Source organism: Cygnus olor, chromosome 1, assembly GCF_009769625.2.
Source record: "Cygnus olor isolate bCygOlo1 chromosome 1, bCygOlo1.pri.v2, whole genome shotgun sequence".
NCBI classification, from domain to species: domain Eukaryota; kingdom Metazoa; phylum Chordata; class Aves; order Anseriformes; family Anatidae; genus Cygnus; species Cygnus olor.
The window spans coordinates 208361790-208376299 of NC_049169.1; the positions used below are offsets into that span (position 1 = coordinate 208361790).

At 56.0% G+C, this 14510-nt stretch overlaps 1 protein-coding gene across 1 annotated transcript; it reads left to right on the top strand.

The window, feature by feature from the left end:
* The first annotated feature begins 5993 nt into the window (after positions 1–5993).
* On the top strand, positions 5994–11013 carry WDR73 (WD repeat domain 73). The gene is made up of 8 exons (XM_040532389.1): positions 5994–6143; positions 6314–6381; positions 6729–6817; positions 7429–7517; positions 8267–8334; positions 9060–9224; positions 9714–10088; positions 10624–11013. Exons 1-8 carry the CDS (start codon positions 6052–6054, stop codon positions 10860–10862), a joined length of 1185 nt encoding a protein of 394 aa, XP_040388323.1. The 5' UTR covers positions 5994–6051; the 3' UTR covers positions 10863–11013.
* Positions 11014–14510: the final 3497 nt, after the last annotated feature.

Here is a 14510-nt window from a genome sequence, read left to right on the forward strand (position 1 = left end):
GCCCTCACTCCTAAACCCTCGTCCCAAAACCAGCCTGCAAGAAGGCAGGCCTACCAAACTTCCCAGGAATTCCTCTACGCATCTTTGAAGGTTGCTAAAAGACTAGGAGGGGTGATGACTCTTGGTGTGCAGCCCACGGGAACAAGAAAGGGTGCTGAGTACCTGCAGCTTGAGGAACAGCTTTCTTCAGCAGGTACCTCATCGTACCCCTCAGAGAAGCAGCTCTGGCCATCACATCTACTGTCCCCAAGACAACAGCGCATTTAGGAACTTCTTCATGAAATAATGGATGTTCTTATGATCCCTGGGGTACTAAACAGGAAAAAAAAAATCTTTAACTGTTGGGTAAATACAAAAAAAAAGCATACAAAAATCAGTTCTCGCTTACTAGAAGAACGTTGGAGCAAGTAAAACAGCAGCAACAGTGCCTTCAAAAACACAAATAGTAGGTACCCCTGTGTACCTTCAGAGGAGTCACACACATCCAGTCCCAGAAGCATTAGTAGCAGCTTCTCGGAGGATTTTGTCTTAGAAACAACCTTGGTGAGGCACCCCAGGGTGTCTCAAAGCCTTCTCAGCTCCCATTCTCCTTCTCCACCTGCCTGCAGGGAGTCTGGGGTGACAAATCAGAACAGAATAAACCAGACCCACTTCTGTGTCTGGAGCAGCACAAATGCCATCTCTATGTAGAGCGAACGGATTGCTTCCACGCTGCGGGCTGACTGAACAGATGGGTGGCTTCAGCCATAAATCAGGAACGATAACCTCAGCCTTCACTAACTTCATCCTCAGACTTCAAGGCTGAGCAGTACATTTTCATGGATAAGCACACCCTTCACACAACAAGTCTCTGAAAATCCACCTAGTAAAATCTCTTTGATGAATAGCGAGTCTTTCCTCCAGCCTTTCATCAGCTCTCGGTTTTCAGCAAGCTTTCGGCAGGGATAGTCACTCTCCCCCGAGGACTGCAGCGTGCCCACACCTCAATTAACTGAAGAGAAGCTGTCACAGCAGCCAAAGGGCTCTGCCAGATCTTACACCTTCCCACGTGAAGATTAAGGATCAGAAAGGAGGTTGTTTCTCTCATGAGTTCAGAGAACAGAGCTGAAAGCAGCGGCTCCAGATTTCACAAAACCAAGGACTTGCCTCATCAGGAGGGGTTCACTGAGCTTTTTTGTGGGGCTCAGCAGCCAGGCTCAGCCCCCAGCAGCGGAGCTGCTGCACCTTGGCCCTCGAGGTCAGCTGGCAGCCTGCACGTGGATCACAGATTGCCAAACTTCTTCCCCCTGCACTCGAAGTGTGATAAAAACGAGTATCTGCCCACAGATATCACTTGTGCATGACAGTACTGATTCTCAGGAAAGCCTTGTTTAACTGAGGGGAGGATTTTTTCCACATATGCAAAGGCGTATGATTTTCTGCATCGCCATCTGGGGCAATGCTCATGTCAGATAATCCCACAGCCACACACAGTGCCTGCAGACTCAGGCTCTCTCGAGCTCTGGAAGAGTTTTCCCATAAATACCCAGACCTCAAGAGCTGCTCATTTTGCTTTGTTAGTGTTTCTTCCTGGCCATGAAAGCTGAAGATTTCACCCCGTGCTATTCCAGTTCTGAGGAAGGGCTGATATGTGGATCTGCACAGCAGACTCGAACTCTTCGGGTGGCACTGCCAGTCTCTTCCGATCCACCGGGTCCTTGCTTCAGCAGCGCCAAAACTGGAACACAAGTGGGCAACACTTCATTAACAAAAGAGGTAACTCACCCTGCAGCACTGTTCCTTCACAATTCCTTCCAATTTAAGCAGCTTCTGGGGTACAGCAACAGCAGCAGTCTGTGTGGGGCTGCACATACACGTGTGCACTCCATGTGGGGACAGATTCCAGTTTGCGTAGAAAAGCTACAGGGAATTAAGTCCAAATAATGTTCTGTGCCTCTTTTCAAGCTTCCGAGGGTGGCTTATCTATCGAAATAGCAACTGGAAATAGTATTTTTATCCTTGTGAATAACTACTGTGTAACATTCAGACTGAAGACGGCTTCGACATCCAGTAGGCAAATACCATCTCATCTTATTTAAAGAGTATGTCAGGTCTCACACTCAGTATTTCCATTCCTAGGTCTTTCACAGCTTTCTTCCCCAACCTACGTGTCTCCGAGGCTGCCCAAACCCTGAAACAGTGCTAAGTCTGTGGGCAGGGAGAAGCAGCTAAGGCTGTTGTGTACTCTGAGTCTCCCTCACTTTGCCAGGCTCTCTGCTCTCCCTCACCCATTCCTTTGCCATTTCTCCTCCTCTCTGCTCTCACGTCCTGCTGGAAGAGCACCGTGCGCTGACTTGGGCAGTTGTCCATCTCAGGCTAAGCTCCTGTCCTGAAGCTAATACACACAGATGAGAAGAGAGTTAATGGGACAAGGTGATGAAGGGATGAGCTCTGAACCCACTGACTGCCACATCTCTTGCATTCTCAAATGCAGCTGATATTATTACAGCTTTAATTGAAATTTAATCTAGACAGGTTCACATAAAAAAAATAAAATTAAAAAAAATCAGAGTACTCTGTTTCAGATTCTTCACAGGATGCTACATCAAAACTTTATTCTTGAATCATAGCATGTAGAAAGAATAGGTAAGACAAGGTTCTTAGGGAATTCGAGACTGTTTAGCTATTTTACAAAAATAATGTGAATGAAAAACCTTTTCCTCTGTACACGAGAATTCTTGCCACTCTTTCTCCAAACAGTTATAACACCAGCATATCTCAAAGTGACAAAGTGGAGATGTCAGGAATGTAACCACAGGTGAGAAGTGTCGACCAGATCCAGTCACTGTTTGCAGAGCAGAGCACGGCCTTTCGGCTGAAGGCAGGGGTCTGGCTTTCTGTCCTTGTTTTCACAGCTTTTCTGCCTTTCTACCTGCTCTCGTTGCTTCTTCCTTGCTCAGTTCTCTACTGACAGCTCAATCCTCTAATGACGGCACAGCTCACTCAGACTGCAGCTGCCTGAAGGGATCGTGTCACCCAGGGTGTCCTGCCACCTCTCCGAGCACGCCAAGGTCCCAGGAAACTGCCCAAAGCATCCTCATTCCTCTGACAACTGGTGCAGGACTGGCATTGATGGCCTGCTGAAAAGCGAGGCGAAAATAAATGACACAGAACATCAGATAATACAGGAGACACTGTACAGATTAAAAGATTCACATTCAGATGTATTTGTGTAGAAGCGGTTGTTTTTCTGATTACTCCACAGCCACCTCAGAAGCCGTAGGCTGCCACCTTGCAGTGTTACAGAAAATAGACGCTGCTTGCCTCACGGCACCATGCGTGCCAGCTAAACCCTGGCCAGAGGACAGAAAAAGCACAGTCTGTATCCTCAACAAGCTTCAAATTATTGCGAGTGATCCTGAAGCATCACTGCTACAAACAGCAAGCCCACAGCTGGAAGCAAGCTCCAAACCCCCGGCACCTGATCGGAACTTGTGCTTGAAGTAAATGAATTTATCGGGGAGAAATCGACCATCTTCTGACACAGTCAGCTCACAGTGAGGCCCAGCTCCGCAGTCTCTATTCGGACAGCATCCTCTTGGCACGGGCACCAAAATCTGTGGTAATACGCAGCACTTCTGGCAGGAAAATAGCAAAGTACTTAACGGTGACTGACGTATTTGTCAAAAACAAAAAAAGCAGCACCAGTAAGGAAGTGCTGGCTGGAAACCAGCACATAACCCTCACATTACACACAGAGGAACTGGTGTAAAGGGCAGAGGTTAGGCTGGGTTTGCAACTCATAAGGACTTGGCAGGCTTCTGAAATTATCCCCACACCTGCGTGTGGATGTTGAGGTATTTGTGGAGGACATATAGCTGTGGGTACTGAGGTGTCTGTGAAAAGAGGCCACATAGCTGTGGATATAGCTTTGACGACACGAAGCTGGGAGGAGTGGTTGATACCCCAGAGGGCTGTGCTGCCATTCAGAGGGACCTCAACAGGCTGGAGGGTTGGGACGAGAGGAACCTTATGAAGTTCAACAAGGGCAAGTGCAGGGTCCTGCACCTAGGGAGGAATAACCCTAAGCACCAGTACAGGCTGGGGGCTGACCTGCTGGAAAGCAGCTCTGCAGAAAAGGACTGGGGATTATTCTGGTGGACAGCAGGCTGACCATGTGCCTTTGTGGCCAACAGGATCCTGGGGTGCATTCCAAAGAGTGGTGCCACCAGGTCAAGGGAGGTGATCGTCCCCCTCTACTCAGCCCTGGTGAGGCCACACCTGGAGTATTGTGCCCAGTTCTGGGCTCTGCAGTACCAGAGGGACATAGAACTACTGGAGTGAGTTCAGAGGAGGGCTACTTAGATGATGAGAGGATTGGAGCACCAGTATGAGGACAGGCTGAGAGAGCTGGGCCTACTTAGCTTGGAAAAGAGAAGACTGAGAGGAGATCTCATCGACGTGTATAAGTATCTGAGGGAGGGTGTTGAGAGGATGGAGCCAGTCTCCTTTCAGTTGTGCCCAGCGACAGGACGAGCGGCAACAGGAACAAACTGAAGCACAGGAGGTTCCGGCTGAATATGAGGGGGCACTTCTTTACTGGGAGGGTGACAGAGCACTGGAGCAGGTTGCCCAGAGAGGCTGTGCAGTCTCCTTCTCCGGAGATATTCAAAACCCACCTGGGTGCCATCCTGCACAACATTCTCTGGGTGATTCTGCTCGGCAGTGGGGTTGGACTAGATGATCTTCAGAGGTCCCTGCCAACCTCAGCCATTCGGGGATTCTGTGATACCATGGTGTTTGTGAAGGGACATACAGCTGTGGGCACTGCGGTGTTTGTGAAGAGGACATAGAGCTATGGATACTGCGGTGTTTGTGAAGAGGGGAAATACAGCTGTGGGCACTGTGGTGTTTTTGAAGGGACACAGCTGTGAGTATTGTGTTTATAAGAGGGGACAGACATATAATATAGCTGTGGATATTGAGGTGTTTGTGAAGGGACATATAGTCGTGGGTACTTTGGTGTGTATGAACAGGACATATAGCTGTGGGCACTGCGGTGTTTATGAAGGGACACATAGCTGTGGGTATTGTGTTTTTAAGAGGGTAATATTGAGGTGTTTGTGAAGTGACATATAGCAGTGGGCACTGCAGTGTCTGTGAAGGAACATATAGCTGTGGGCATTGTGGTGTTTGTGAAGGGACACATAGCTGTGGGTAATGTGGAGTTTGTGAAGGGACACATAGCTGTGAGTATTGTGTTTATAAGAGGGGAAAGACATAGCTGTGGATATTGAGGTGTTTGTGAAGGGACATATAGCAGTGGGCACTGCAGTGTCTGTGAACAGGACATACAGCTGTGGGCACTGCGGTGTTTGTGAAGGGACACATAGCTGCGGGTATTGTGTCTCTGAAGGGGCACATAGCTGTGGGCACTGTGGTGTTTGTAAGAGAGGAATACTGAGGTGTTTGTGAAGGGACATATAGCAGTGGGCACTGCAGGAAGCTCCTTCACTGTCTGTGAAGGAACATACAGCTGTGGGCACTGCGGTGTTTGTGAAGGGACACATAGCTGTGGGTATTGTTTGTGAAGGGACATATAGCTGTGGGTATTGTGGTGTTTGTAAGAGGGTAATATTGAGGTGTTTGTGAAGGGACATACAGCAGCGGGCACTGCAGGAAGTTCCTTCTCTGTGAAGGAACACATAGCTGTGGGCACTGCAGCGTCTGTGAAGGGACACATAGCTGTGAGTACTGCGGTGTCTGTGAAGGGGAATATTGAGGTGTTTGTGAAGGGACATATAGCAGGGGGCACTGCAGTCCCTGTGAAGGAACACATAGCTGCGGAAACTGAACTGCTTGTGAACAGGACACAGCGCTACGGGCGCGGCCATGCCCCCGTCGGCCGCCGCCCCTCCCAGCCCCGGCCGGCGCCAACCGCCCGCGACCGGTCCCGGGGGAGGGAGGGGGAGCCGCGCCCACCTCCCACCCCCGCCCCGCCTCCCGGGGCGGTGACGTCACCACCGCGCGCCGCGGCGTGACGTCACACGGGCGCGACGGGCGGGCGTTGCCATGGAGCCGGCGGGGCCCGTGGGCGAAGAGGAGGAGGAGGAGGAGGAGGAGGAGTGGGAGGAAGACGAATGGCTGCTGAGCTCCTTGCGCCTGTGAGACGGGCCCTGGGCCCTCGGCCTCCTCTCCCCAGCCTCCCCGTCCCGCCCAGCCTTCCCCTGCCCCCTCAGCCTTCCCCTGCCCCCTCAGCCTCCTCCCCCACAAGCATCTTCCCCCCCAGGCCTACCCCTACCCCCTCCCCTCAGCCTCCCCCCTGTCCCCGCAGGTACGAGGCTCTCCACACCTTCGAGCTCCAGGCTCCCACCCGCGTCATCGAATGGGCCCTGGGGAACCGTGAGTGTGGGGGTGGGGGGGGCAGTGGGGGAGGGCTGGGGGGTAGGGGAGGCTGGGGGGGGGCCTGGCCGGGGTCGTGAGGGGCCGGGCAGGGGGGCTGGGGGTTGAGGGAGGCCTGGCCAGGCTGTGCTGGGGTCCTGAAGGGAGAATGGGGGCTGTATCACCAGGCTGGGAGGCTGGGGAAGTGGGAGAGGGGCTGCACTGGGGTCGTGGGGGGAAGGAGGGGGAGCCAAGGGGCTGGGGGCGTACTGGGGTTCAGCCTGGGGCCGTGCTGCAATGTGGGGGTCTGGCCCAAGGTGAGTGGGGTGGGGGATCGCTCACTGTGTCCCTGGTTCCTCATCCCACAGGTGTCTGTGTGGCCGGGTACGGGTGCTCCGACAGGAATGAGATCCTGCAGCTGCTCCCCCCGCCGACGCTGCAGGCGAAGGAGACGCAGGTGGGTGCTGCGGCTGGGGTGACGCCAGAGCCGGCGTGTTCCGACAGCAGCTTGGCCAGCTTCGGAGCAGTTTCTGACCGGAAGCTGAAGCACGTAGACCACCCGGCTGCTGTCCAGCTGAGGTAGTGCAGGTTGGCAGTCCGGTCGTGTAATCCTGCTGCCCTGCGGACAGCGTGCGCCATGGAAGCTCTGTCTCCAGATGCGTGAATGAAAGCGTTTCCTGGGGAAATAGGAGAGGTGAGGAGACCCAGGCGAATGAAGAAGGGACTGGCTGAGATGCCTGAGCCTGGGGAACCGTGCTGCTGAACAGCGATATTGGCTCTTGAATAGGTGGTGTCCGAGCTAAAGTAAGAGGTGGTGTTTGGCCAGGCACGCACAGCCAGCAGCAGTCCCAGGCAGAGTGCTTGGCACGAGCTTTATCTGTATTTTTTTCCCCGATCATCAAGGGTCCTTCAACCTTATAGCTCCTGTCGAAAGAAGCATTTAGCGGACAGGCAAGAGCTCCACCGTGCCAGAACGTCTCTCATGCCTCTGTCTTTTTTGGTGTTAACTGACCGTACCACTTTATGCAGCATTAAATGTGAGGAAATGACTTTTCCTTTGATTTCCAGGGCCTGTGTCCAGAGAGAGACTTCAAGGTGGAATGTGGTGGGTTTTCAAACCGCCCGGTGTACAGCCTGAAGCACGTGCCAGACACCAGGTATGGCCACGGGGTCCTAGCAGAGGAAAGCAGGAGGACTAGCAGAGAAAAAACAGTGATGGAGAGGAGCCTGGTGACTTCTGCCAGGAGGAATATTGACGGAATGTTTGCACCTCCTCATTCCTGGGTGCTTTTAGAGCGCTCCCTGTAGCAGGGAAGCTGAAGCTGTTGGCACGGGCTGCTGGAATATTTGAGCTGGGTTACGAGAAGTGAGCAGCAGGGGCTGCTGGCATCGTGGCGGTTCACCAGGGATCCCTCCCTACCTCACTTCGGAGCAGGGGAGGGCTGTGTAGCTTCCCTGCACTGCCTTTTTCCATCCTTTCCTTCCGCATCTGGCGCCGCGTGGAGGTGCCCAGCAGGCAGAGCAGGTGGCGGCTGCCGCTGCTCCGTAGGTTCCTGCGGACGCAGGTTCGGAAGGCTTTAACTGGCGTTGGTTGTAGCAAACGCGCTTCCCTCTGGCTGATTCGTTTCGGTTGCTCAGCTCTCACCTCCTACACCAGCCCCCGGTGCTGCTCTGGGGCTCTCCGCGCCATTCCTAGTCTGGCGCTTTCGGAAAATGTGCTAATGGAATGCCACCGCCTGGGGCTGGGCTGTGCGGAGCACCCTGGCGTGAGGAGTTCTGGGACTGCAGCCCTGACGGCTCCTGCACAGCCACGCTCGTCCTCCCCAGTTTGTTCGGGGCAGGGGAGGAAGGCTGTTCTCTGCTCCCGACGAGCTGTGTGGGGTTTTTTTTTCTTTTGTTTCCTTAGCTTGCTGGTGACGAGCGGCCCACCCGACGGCTCCCTCCACGTCTGGCAGGTGTCAGGAGAGGACTCGGGTAAGGGAACACGCTTCTGACTGTGAGTAGTTTCTCAGTGTGGACCGTGTGTCAAGCACCTCTAGCTTCCTCTGCTTCTGGGGTGTAAAATGGGGAGAAAAACCCCAGTCCCACCCGGTGAGTGAGCGTCCTTGTGTGGCAGGGGCTGGGCACGATGGCTTGGAAAGGTGTTCGCCCCACAGCCCAAACCTCGTAAGGGAGTTAGGAGGTTTCGGCCCGTCGCTGTGGCTTTCCACTTTCTCTTATCTGTGAGCTCTTACGTGAACAAAAATCCTACCTGTGTGGTTAGCACAAGGTTCCCTTAAGAACTCAGGGGCAAGAAACAAATTGCTCCACACCTCCCCTTTTGGGAGGCACCGTGAGCCACCTCAGTCCTCCAAGCCTGCGTCTGCCTGCTTCTAGAAGAGGGTTGACGTTGCTTTGTCTCTTCTTGTGAAACACCACCAGAAAGGAAGTACGGAGTGCTACTAGAGTTTTCTTATCCTTTTCTACTGAAAATAAACGCCTCGATTCACAACCTTATTTGGGTTTTCCCAGATTTTCAAGGGTTTGATGTTGGTCCTTGCTGGATGGGTCGGAAAGAGTGGTTTTATTCTGGAGACAAAGCTGTAATTTGATTTCTCGTTGGTGTAGTGGGTTGCAAGGTGTCTCTGTGAAGCAACTTGGCCTTGCGGATTACTCGCTTCCTGACGTGTTTTACAGCTGCTTATCTCTCTTTGAAATAGATGTTATCAAACCTGTAAGTGCCATACCTGCAGAAAATAGCACCAGGCAGGCTTGGGCTAAAATTGCAACGATTTCGACGAAAGCCCCGTGGGTCCTTCACGGCTCAAGAGTCGACAGCGTCCAGATCACAGAGGTCGAATCACAGAAAAACGTCTACGTGGCAGGTACCCAAACGAAGCCTGAGCGTGCCTGGCTTTGGAGAGCTGGGGTTTGGGTGAGGCGAGGATAACTGCTCGAGCGGCAAACGTTTCGTTAGGTGGGGTGCTTTCAGACATGCGCCGAAGGGCGTAAAGATACTCGCATAAATATTGAGGACAGGTTGAAATGCGCTTGTCCATCTCCAGCGTCTCACCACTGCCCTCGGCAGCGAGTTCTCAGGCTTCTGCCTCAGATCCGTGTCCTGAGAGCTCCGCAGATGGTTTCAGTGCGAAGAATCGAGCTAGCAGTGGGCCACAGTGTGTTCTGTCCCAGGTGAGGGAGGTTGATGTCTGCAGCAGTTTGGCTCTGAGCTCGCTCTGTGTCCCAGCTGCGTGATCTGTCCACAGGGTGGGAGGACAAGGCTAGAAACCCGCTTTCTCAGGCAAATTGGCAGCAGAGCCCCAATAGTCGTGCAAATGCTCCCACGACATCCGGAACCTTCTTGTCTTTTCCAGCTTCCAGAAGCAGCGAGGAGCTCAGCGGCGTGGCGTTCCTGGACTGCAACACCTTCCTCCTCTGCTGCGCCAAGGGGCAGCTGGGGCTGGCTGACGTCCGGCAGCCCCAGAGCCCCGTGGAGGCTGCGGCCGTCCCCTCGGCGCCGCGTGGCGAGCGGTGGTGCATGGGGGTCGGGCCCGGAGCTCCAGGCTCCGATTTAAGCTCCCAGCCCGTAGCTTGCCTCTCGAGCGGAGGGCGCCTCGTCCTAGCAGATGTGAGGAAAACCTCCGAGCCCTTGGCCTCGGCCAAGTGCAGAGTTCCCTCTCCCAGCTCAGGGGCAGAGTTCCTGTGCGTCTCCTGGGCTCCCGCCCTGGAAGGCTGCCTTGCTGTCTCAGGTACGTGCGCTGGGCTGAGACATCCTTTTCTGGAAGCTGTTTTGGTCTTTGCATCAAGACCCAGCTTACCCCACCTCACTTTAACACCCCAGTTGGGGAGCGGTTGCTCAGAGACCTCGGGGAGGTGAGCTGATCATCCCCCGCAGCTCACCTTTAGCTACTGCAGGAGCCTGAAGCCTAGATCAGGTCTGGGGGGCTCGCAGCTTCCCTTCTCTAAACAAAGCCCTTAGCAAACGCCGCCCCAAGCCTTAGCAAACACCGTTAGTGCCAGCGGCAGCCCGGCCACAGGGGTGTGTGTCCGTCAGGCCGCTTGGGCAGCAAGGCTGTCTCCTGGCCAAATCCGGACTCGGGAACGTGGTGCAGGCTTCGTGGATCTAGCTCGTGTTTTCCCTGGCAGCTCCTTAGCTTCAGGCAAACTCCTGGGCTCTTGGGTGCTCTGCTGTCACTCTGGGCTCTTGCAGCCCTGTAGGGAGGCAGCTGTGAGCCCAGTGGGAATTGGTAACTCCCTCAGTCTCTCCATTCCCTTTTATTCCAGGCTTTGACGGGACCGTGCAGGTGTACGACACGCAGGGCTGGGACCGCTCCGGCAGGGAAGCAGAGCCGCTCTTCGTCCACAAAGGCCACGCGTTCGGCGGGCCGGTTGGCAGCGCGGGCCCTCCCCTGCTCACGGTGCACACGTGGCACCCGCAGAAACCCAGAACTTTGCTGTCAGCAGCCAGCGATGGCTCCCTGCACATTTGGGACTGGGTTCAGTCTTGTGGGAGCTGTGGGTAGGTCACGCTTTCGGTGAGATGTGGTGTTGCTTCCTGCCTGCGCCCCGGCTTGCGTGGGCCGTGAGGTTATCCGTTTGCTTGAAGTGACTGTTTTGAAACAGGTGTAGCTAACAGACACGACTATAAAGAACTGGTGTTTTTTTTTTTTAATACAGCAAGAATTCTGCTTGTGTTACTCGTTCTCATGTTTACCAGCCTCCAAACCCAGCCGTGACTGCGCAGTAGCCTTGTAGTTCTCACCGTGTCCGCTAGCAGAGAACATCCTGCTGTCATTTCGTCACCCGCCCGTGTCGTGTTTGCGCCGTGCCCTTCAGACGAAAAAGATAAAAAAAAAAATAAAAATAAAAAAAAAAAAGAAAAAAGCAGGAGTACAATCTGAGGAAATAGGCTGCTCTGTGGCACGGTTAACCTCCCGGTTTCCGTCCCCAGGCACCGGTCGGATGGCTGCACACCCCGCAGGGTGTTGGCATTTCATCACGTGCGCCTGTCGGGAGCGGTGGCCTCTGCTACAGGAAGCTGCAGCGTGGAGGCAGCCCGCTGGTGACAGCGGCGCAGCCTGCACAGGAACAGCCCTTCCGCCCCGGCCTGCTGCGAGCTCTGCCCTGCCCCTGTGTAACTGGAGAGCCCCCGGCCTAAGAAAAGGCCTTCGTATCTCGTGGGCCTCTTTCTTCCAGTGGAAAGTTTAAATTTGGGTGAGCTTGTGGCTTTCCTGGGCCTGAGGAGACTGGGCAGTGACTCCTAAGGGCCCTGCGTGTTACAAGGCGGTGCCTGGGGGCCGGGGGGAGCTGGCTGCCCCTTGTCCCCCACCCAAAGGGCAGGACGTTTCGCTGAGGAGCTGGGGAGGGAGGCGGGTGCTGTGACACAGCCTGAGTGGGCAGGGGGTGCGCACCTGGAAAACAGAGACCCCAGCGCTGCGGGATGCTCACGACGGAGCAGGCAGCGTGGATCTCGCAGTGCAAACGCGTGCACCGGGTCTGCCTCCGCTCCTGATCGCGGCATCCAGCGCCGGCCATCCCCCCGTGCCCGTAAGCACCCCCACACGGTTACTTCTCCAGGAACTGCTGCTCCGCTTCCTCAGAGGAGGGGTGCAAAGGGCTTCCTGCTTCGCCGTGTTTACGCAGCGGCAAGAGGAGGGTTGAGGACAGGCGAGGCAGGTGGGGACAGCGGGGTGAGCTGGGGCCAAGGTTGCGCTCGGGCCGTGCGGCGCTTCAAGGGGCGTAGGAAATGTCGGGAATGCGATGTTCTGACCTGTGCTGTGCCATGGCAACAGCTGTTTGCCTGCGGGGTGCTAACGCCGAAACCTGTTCCCGTGTATGTGATAAAACGGAGAGGCTCGCACCGCTCACCTCGCAGGTCTCCTCCCAGCACAGGCCATCCGAGCTTCCCGGCAGGTGACACCCGAAATAGCCCCCGCTTACGTGGCAGCGCGTGAGAGAGGCGGCGCGCCCCGCCTGAGGCCGCGAGGGGTGGATGCCTTGTTATCTGCTCGAGCTCTAAGGCCGTGTCATCACCAGCAGCAGGGCCCAGGTGGAGCTGAGCGCTCCTGCGGGAATTCCTGGTCCTCCTTTCCACCCCTGGAGGGTCCCGAAGGAAACCAGGCCAGCTATGCGAACATCAGAGCGGTGCGAGGAGGGTCTGGGCAGGTGCTCGGGCAGATTTCCGCCCCCGTGAGGGGCAGCTGGGAGGGCTCTCGGCTCTCCAGTCCCTCTCCACCTGCCCGTCCTTCCCGCTGCGGGGCAGCGCGCTGTGCCCTTCCCCGGCACCGAGCCCCGCAGGCTCACGTGCCCCGGCTGAGGGGCTTGGGGTGCGGAGCGACGGTGGCATCCCGCAGCCCAGGGGATCTTTCTCAAGCACCCCTGGGAGCGGGAGATTTGGCAACCCGGGTTACGCAGCTCAGCTGCCGCGGTTCTCCCAGCTCCCCGGCAGCAGGCAGCCGTCAGGGGGGGATCACCCCACGGGTGGGTGCTGAGCCCCAGGGGAGCGCTGCAGGCCCCGGCCTCCTCTTCCTCCCCGTCTCCTCTGCAGGGACGTGGTGGAGGAGCTGGCGAGCAGCAGAGCCGAGCCTGCTTCACGTCACGGTGCTGCTGGTAGTGCAGGGAGAGGGAAGCAAATTTGCTTGGCTTTCTAGGGAAATGGTGCTTAAGCAATAGCACTGTTTAGTCATCTAAACTTCCTCTCTCTTTTTTTTTTTTTTTTTTTTTCACCCCAAAATAACTTAAGCCTTCTCGTCCAGCTTGAACCAGATCTGACAGAGGCCTGGAGATGTCCAAAATGTTAAGTACTAACAGCTGGGTTTGTGCAGAGGAGGGTTCTCCCTGTGGACACGGTGCTGGACAACTCACACGGGCTGGTGAGGGCATTTCTCACGTAACCACACCACGCAGCCCTTCCGGCAATGCCCAACGTCTGGGGTGCCTGGTGCAGAGCCCCCTGAGACGGCACAACTTGAGGGCAGTCCCCCCCCCCCCCCCCCTTCCCCACGTCACCAACGTGGCAAAGGGCAGCTCACGTGCACGTGTGGCCACGGAAAGGTCCTCCAGGACCCTCGTCTGCACCTAACCCCAAGCACGTTACTGCAGCTGGGGACGGTCAGTGGCTGGCACAGAATTAAATAATTAGGGTTGGAAAAGGCCTCTAGGATCATCTGGTCCTACCACCACTGTCACCCGCCAAACCATGTCCCCAAGCACCACGTCCAACCTTGCCTTGAACACCCCCAGGGACGGGGACTCCACCACCTCCCTGGGCAACCTGTCCCTGCATGCAGGGCTGGAGGTGGATCCGGAATGGTGCTGTGGGTGCTGACCAGAGCAAGCCATGCTCAGGGTTCCTGCTCCTTCCTTTGGTGTCACCCTGGGGGAACAGATGTGAGTAGGGGACGACCCCCAGCCCTTCCCCTGGGGGCCGTCCCCCAGTTCAAGCCCAGAACTAGGGGGTTATCGGGCTTGTCCCCCCGTCCTGGTTCCTCCTGCCCCCCATCAGGACGCCTGCCCAGCACCACGCACGGACTTGCCACGTGCGGGGACGTGCAGATGTGGTCTTGTGCAACGCCGGGGCTGTTCCCGCGGCTGAAACGCTGATGCTTGCAGTACTGCTGCTGGCGGTGCTTTCGGAGGGCGCCTGGGCGTTTTTAGGGAGCGCTTGCTTGGTGGTTTGAGGGTCTGCGCTGCTCTCTAACGCTGCCAGGCTGTGTTTGTGGGGAAAAGATGGGCAGGGGCTGTCCTCGGCTGGGTTTAACAGCCGGGGCTTGGGTTTTCCTGCTTCCCCCAGCAGCTGGAGGTTGTGGCATGGCTGGGAAACGTCCCCTGCTCCTGGAGATGCTGGGACAGCTCCTTCTGCACCACAGGCGATCCAAGTCACTACTCCTAGCCCACCGCCACACAGATCTGTGCCCAGCATCCCTGGGCGTTGCTCCTCACGTGTTACCCGGGGTACAAACGTGCAGCAGCAGCGCTGTGGCTCTGGAGCAAGCCCAGCTCGGTCTTCGTGCCCATGGGCACCAGCTCCTTTCTCGAGCCCTGCGGCACCAGCTTTAGGATGCAACCTCTTAAACCAGCAGCCACGAGGAGCGTCAGCAGGGTGCAGGCCGGACACGGCTTGTTTAACCAGCAGCCCGTCAGCCCACCGTGCTCCAAAGGCACCGCCTGGC